The sequence below is a fragment of the Pseudomyrmex gracilis genome, unplaced genomic scaffold (genome assembly GCF_002006095.1).
Source record: "Pseudomyrmex gracilis isolate BER0280 unplaced genomic scaffold, ASM200609v1 scaffold_181, whole genome shotgun sequence".
NCBI lineage: Eukaryota > Metazoa > Arthropoda > Insecta > Hymenoptera > Formicidae > Pseudomyrmex > Pseudomyrmex gracilis.
The window spans coordinates 78,067-84,927 of record NW_018020765.1 but is presented as its reverse complement, the minus strand read 5'-3'; the positions used below and the strand labels follow the sequence as shown (position 1 = coordinate 84,927).

Genomic DNA, 6,861 nt, shown 5'->3' with positions numbered 1-6,861 from the left:
TTTTTTTTTTTTTTTTTTTTTTTTCGACTTCATCAAAATGCACCCGCAAGGTTCTTGTTCTTCTTCGCGAGTCTCGTCTCGGGGAGAAGCCCTCGTAAAAGCGTTCGCCGTTAAACCAGTCCCACCCCTCTAACGCCCGAAGTACAGACTACGCGAGGTAACGAGACTTTTGAGAGTCCTCGACATTAAAAGGCGTATCTCGTCCGCGACGTGAGTCGAAGTTGACGAGGCACATTGGGATGAGCAAAAGGGAGAGATACATCGCGCCAGAATATTTACCGTACATCAAAGAGTTAGAAAATCCCGTAATAGAATTGGCGCACAGAGAGATTCGCCCTCGTGTCTCGCTGTTTGCCCATCCGATCTCTTGATTTTTATTGGTTTACCGATTGCCTTCGCGTTGTGAGAATTTTAACTGCCGACCGGGGGTTCCTGAAAATACTCGCAAAACTTAACGTTTGAGAGAAAGAAAGAGAGAGAGAGAGAGAGAGAGAGAGAGAGAGAGAGAGAGAGAGAGAGAGAGAGAGAAAGAGAAAGAGAGAGAGACGGAAGAGAGACTTCGAAGAGTGAAGTCGAGGGCAAAAAGACGAATTCCGCGCTCTCTTTTTCCACTTCTGAGAAAATTAAATCACCCGTGAAAAGAAAGAGAGTCTTTTATCTTAACAAGTTGGAAGGATCAGGTACATGTTAAAAATGTTAAAGAACATTTTTCCTTTTCCGAGGAATAGTTTTTTTGCGTGTTGTGCGGCTGGTGGTGCTTTTTGCAAAAAGAAAGCACAGCAACGGGAAGAAGGGGCGAAGAAATCCTCTTTTTTTTTTTTTTTTTTTTGCGCGCGCGCGCGGATGGAAATTATTCGAAATTAATGACGGGGGATTAGCAGCGAAAACGGCGCAAAAGCATTTAATTACAGCGACGCACCGAAAACGTGTTAAATATCCCTCGCCGCGGTATTACCGCTTTTCCTAGTTCGTGTGTGTGTGCGCGCGCGAAGTTTTTAATCGGCGGAACAAACGCGCGCGATGCGTGCGCGCCTATGCCGCGTCGGACGTGCTCGACTACGGGAGTTGTTTCGCGTTGGAAAAGAGAGGTGGAGAAGGATCCCATCCCCGGCGGAAGATAAATAACGCGAAAATCGCATTTGGCATCCTACCAAAATACGAATATACCCCCGGCAAAGAGAGGGTGTGCGCGCGTGTATTAAATTCCCACCACCTCTCCCTCGGATCATTTAAATCCCTTTTCAGCTAGTTAAAATACCACGCGTGTTGCCCCGCGGGGCGCAGCGGGGAAATTATTCTGCATGGGAGCGCGCAAAGGTTTTAGTTTCATTTTCCCGCCGAGGGGGAGGAAAGAAGGGAAAAGGAGGGAGAACGAACACATGTGCGCGTCTAATTTTCTACGCGGCGGCGAAGCGACGCGCCGACTTAATTATTTCGGCGCGCGCGAAGCGCCGTCGAATCCGCCGAAGTGTGGGAAGAAATGTGGGCGCGTCGGATTTGAATTTACAGTCGCGCATAGAATTTGCATAGAAATACCGAGACTCTGAAATGTGCAAAAGCGTCCGATTTAAAAAAAAAAAAAAAAAAAAAAAGAAAGATCGAATTAAAAACGCGTCTAAGATGCGCGGCGTTCGCGTTGTTCTCGCAATTAGCGGAAATAAATCTCGTTCTCGCGCGAAGTTTGAAATCGATGATGCGATCACGCGCGCGTATATCGCGCGTTGCTTTTATTTTATTAGCATTGAATGTGCGAGACGAAGCTAAGTAGCTTCGAACGTGAAAGCTACTGAAAAGAGGCGTCCTTCTCTTCGATGCTATTCAATCTATTCAGAGGAGATTACGTAGTTATTAGTTTGCAAAAGGATGCGACATCGTATGACTGACACACGAAGTTATTAGTTGGAGTTTTCCCTTTTGAGGGAAACAAGCTGTGAAATATCTCGATGCGCGCATATCGAGAACACCTGTGTGAAAACAGTAAGATCGATTTCCGGCGAATAATCAAGCTTTCCTCTTCAGCAGGCGAATGATGATTTAATATTTATAAGTCCAATTTGATTCATCGTTAATGAATTTCTGTTAATTATCAATGCTGTTTGCGCAACAGTGTTGTTTGTTGCATTTTTATTGGCGAAAAAAACTCAATGTCTCAAGTGTTATAAAAAATCAAACACTCGTCTTCAGTGGCTGGCGTGATAAGATACAGTTATCTCAATTAATAAATCTTAAGAACGTCAGCGCGATTAGTTCAGCATGTGCACGTGATTTTTTATATCGAGCGAATGTTACTTTTGTTGAGCGAGAAAAACAGATTATTCAGTTGACGACGATCAGTCATGAGCGATGCTGTGTTTAACCCGAGTTTAACGTTCAACGGTTATCTCGCGCTGCATTTGGTTCAAGTTCGTGAAAAATCCAACAATATAAGAAAAAAAAAAAAATAAAAATCAAGTACTTTTCGTAGAATGCGGCGATAATACAAGATCGTTAATTTCCATTAACGTCGAAATTTGCTCATCGTCGAGATTGTTGTTTCGCCATGATGAAGATTTACGAGTGCCGTGTATCGGACGCGAAAATTAAGTTCTATCTCAGACAACTGCTGACTGCTCTAGGACCGTTAATGGGAATTTCCGTGGCGGGTATGGTGGGCAGTTACAGCGCGATTCTCCTTCCGCAGTTGAAGACGATATCCACCTCCGGCTACGCGAATGTAACGGAAATTACGGACAACTTCGGAACGCTCACCGTCGACCAGGAGTCGTGGATCGCGTCGTCCTCGATCCTGCCGATGATTCCCGGATGTTGGATCGCCGGATTTCTCGTCGAGAGATTCGGCAGGAAGACAACCTTGTTGCTGCTGTTTCCCGTTCTGATGGTCGCCTGGTTTCTCATCGGCTTCGCCAACAGCGTGGAAGTGCTGATCGCGGGCAGAGTGCTCACTGGATTCTGCTCCGGCGTTCAGGCGCCGATTTATCCGATCTACGTGAGCGAAACGACCGATCCGCGATTGCGTGGCATTTTACTCGGAGCGATCAACATCACTCTCTCCATCGGCGTGCTGGGGTGTCACGCGATCGGCACCTGGTTCGACTGGCGCACCACCGCGTACATCTGCGCCGGAATGCCGGCGATCTGTTGGTGCCTGTGCATCTTCGCGCGGGAAAGTCCGATGTGGTTGCTGAACAGAGGCAAGATCGAGGAGGCCAGACGCACCTGGACACATCTGCGCGGCGAGCGTGCGCTCGATGAGTTCTCCCTCTTGGAAACCACCAGGCTCACGGAACTGTCAGCGAAGAAGAAGCGTTCGATATTGCGCTCTCTTAAAAAAACCTGGTCTTCGCGATACTTTCTCAGACCTCTCGGCATCGTCTGCGTGTACTTCTTCATTTCTCAGTTCGTCGGCACTAACGTGATGTCCTTCTACGCCATCCATGTGTTGTCCAATCTCTCGGGTTCCACGCACGCGTATCTGATCATGCTGGTCATCGATTCCATTCGCTTGACACTCGCCGTCGTTATGTGTTTCCTTTTGAAGATGTGTCGCAGACGCGTTCTCACGTTCATATCCGGTTTTGGCGTGGCCGTCGTCATGCTGTCCCTAAGCGCGTGCTTGGCCCACGACGTCGGACGACCTTGGCTCTCCGTGGTTCTCCTTCTCACGTACGTCGGCATGCCGCCGTTGGGACTGACTGCCGTGTCCTGGCTGCTTTGCGGCGAGCTGTTCCCGCGCGAGTACCGCGGACTCGGATCCGGATTAACGTCCAGCTTCAACTTCGTCTGTCAGTTCGCGCTGATCAAGATGACGCCGGCCACGATACAGATCGCGGGACTCGAGGGTACGTTCGCTCTTTTCGGCATCGTCGCGCTGGTCGGGACCACCGTTCTGTACTTCATCCTTCCCGAGACCAAGAACAAGACTCTGCAGGATATTCACATGTCCTTCGGCAAAACATCGGGGCTGCAAAAAGCGGCCGTTTCGTTCCACGTGGATGAGAAAGAAAAGCCGGAAAGTGAGGACGAGGCGCAAGAAAAAACGTTCGATGAGTGACTGTTTCGTCCGAAATAAAATAAAAAAAATAAAAAAAATAAAAACGAGCAAAGATCGCAGAGTGTAATTTATATAGCTGTTTATTTATACTGAATTATAACTGAATTATAAAAACTTTAACAAATTGAATAAATTCGCGAATCTGATCTTTCTCAGGCGCAAAAGATGATTTAAACTTCGGACGCGTATTTATTGCACTTGCGGTGCGTGTCTCTCTTGTTTCGTCGTCGTTTTCGCGAAAGCTGTGTAATTTGCAAGGCAAAAATTGGACGCGCGCAGCGTGATTACCGCCTCCCTCACACGAGACGCGCGACGCCGACGACTGACGATGATGCGGACCGCAAACAATTTCACATCGGCCGTGAGTGACGACGCGACGCATCCTTCGACCCCGGATAGCGTTTTCGAATACGCCGTAAAATTAACCGATGCGTCGAAATAATGACCTTGCGGCCGTCGTCGGGGCGTTGCGGCGGAGACCAATAGAAATTTAACTGCGCGAGAAAGAGAAAGAGAAAGAGAGAGAGAGAGAGCCTTGTCTGTGCACGACGCTCGAAACCGTAAAATTGCGTTCTCACGTGATTATTGCTCGAACCACTTACCGCAGCCGATGGAAATTGCGGCCCTCTCCCGCCCCCCCCCCTCGTCCCACAGCGCGACGCTCGCGTGACGTTTTGCGGATCGCGCAATGACTTAGGCGCGTACGTTAAGTGAAATATGACGACGGTCGCTGTCGGGGTTATTAAAATGCGAGGAATCCTGATTTATCGCCCTTCGCCGAGATTTCGAGGTGATAAAGATAAAGATTGCTTCCAGTTTCCCGGTTGATGGATGGATCGACTGGCGGCTCGCGCGGATATTAAAGTCTTTCAATACGCGAATGACGCATGTCGGTTTTAACCAACGTTATTATTTGCGTCGCGTAAATCATACACACACACATACACGCGCACACACACATTATACGAATATCACGTTAATGCTTATAAAGTTTTGATGCGATATCTAATAAGTAATTTTTAATCCTATCTTATCGGATGACCTTTTTATGGGCGGCTTGTTATTTCGTTCGTAATCCGGGGATGAATCTTCAAGCCATTTTTCCTCTTGATACGATTGCAATCTCGGGAAGCATCAAAGGCGGACGCCATAAAGAATCACGCTAAACTCCCGAACGCTTTTTTTTCTCATTTTAATTTCATCCCCGATCTCTTCTCTAACTCATTACCCTCCTTTCTTCAACCTCGCTCTTGTTCGGCCTCGCTCGCTGATTATCGCGAGCACGCAAGGCGGTCGTTACGTACCCTTCGTTTCTCTTTTGCTCGAGTTATTTTCGATCACCACTCCTCTTCGCAAGGACTTGATTTCCCGACGAAATATCGACAAAACGCGATGACGAAAACGTCACTTACATATTATATGACAGCATGTAATTTCGTTTGAACAATAAAAAGAATAAAAATCAATATAGAAATATATTCCTCCTGTTTTGTGGATATTAGCTTTTTGTTTTGTTTCCTTCTGTATTTTTTCTTTTTATTATAGCTCTCTCTCTTTGTAGTAGCCTGTTAAGAGGGTACTGGAGCCCGGCCTGTAAACTGAATAGAGACCTGTAAACTGACGTTCTAAAAACCTAAATTTCTCGAATTTTTAAGTTTCTTTATTGCATTATATAAAAAGTGCTTCTATAGAAGCAAATACATATAAACAACTATTTAGTGCTTTTGAAACTAGATATATAATGCCTTTTGAGACTCTTTTTTTCATTCACAATGATAGCATATGATAACCTATATTGTTATCACACTAAGACGTTGTTCTTATCAATTAGATAGTCATACCATAATCTGAATGTCTCATTAGATTCGTTTTTGTCGTATCCGTGGCGCTTGTTCATTGTAAATATGTACATAAGCTTAGAAATAATTCTACATACATGAATATATAGTGAGGTTATANAAGNAAACTGTATAAGAAAAAATTNATGCTGAATTTTGACATTNCAAAGAACAAGCGCCAATCNTTAGCACAATTTACTTATTTTTGTAAAAGCATTTTAGATTTAATGAAGTAAATACGACACCAAACGTCATAGGAGAAAGTCGGTTTACAGGTCTCTATAGTCGGTATCCAGTACCCTCTTAAGCGTCAGAAACGAAGGAAATTGACGAGCGAAAAAACTCGTTGTCGAGGAGGATTTCACGGTCGAGAATGAAAAGTCGCGCCGCCGATATCAAAATGTGGATTTATGACGATAAGGACAATCTCGGCCCAATTTCCCACGCGCGACGTGCCCGAACTGCATATGATCTTCATGAATGCGTAATGATCCGTCGCGGCCTCTCCCGTGGCCCATTCAAGGAAGGTCCCGCATAATGAAGGAGAATAAAAACTAGACGATCCCTGCGCGATAGTTCCGCGTCAATGGCCGGGTTTTTTTTTGTTTTTTTTTGTTTTTTGCGTGCAGCCGCGCGACGATGTTTAAAGCCCTTCAGACTTCTCTTCGATCTTCCCTCGCGAGCAGCTTAACGGCGGAAAATGCATTCGAGCGAGAACGTTTAGCGCTCTCGTACCGCGCGCGGATGACGTTTGTATCGATCCGAATCGGCTGCTCTCCTCGCCGTTTTGCACACAGACGAGCATCGTGCTGCCGCAGTTCAAGTGTAGAAAATACACTCTCTTTTCACAGAGAGATAAAGAGAGAGAGAGAGAGAGAGAGAGAGAGAGAGAGAGAGAGAGAGAGAGAGAGAGGGGAGGGAGGACGACTTTCTCTTTTCCTCTCCACCGTGTGTGAATTTTCAGCATCCAAA

General features: G+C 46.1%; 1 protein-coding gene across 1 annotated transcript; it reads left to right on the top strand.

The window, feature by feature from the left end:
- Positions 1–2,321: 2,321 nt before the first annotated feature.
- On the top strand, positions 2,322–5,517 carry LOC109858024 (facilitated trehalose transporter Tret1-2 homolog). Its single transcript, XM_020434910.1, has one exon. It carries the CDS (start codon positions 2,540–2,542, stop codon positions 4,049–4,051), a length of 1,512 nt encoding a protein of 503 aa, XP_020290499.1. The 5' UTR covers positions 2,322–2,539; the 3' UTR covers positions 4,052–5,517.
- The last annotated feature ends 1,344 nt before the right edge of the window (positions 5,518–6,861 follow it).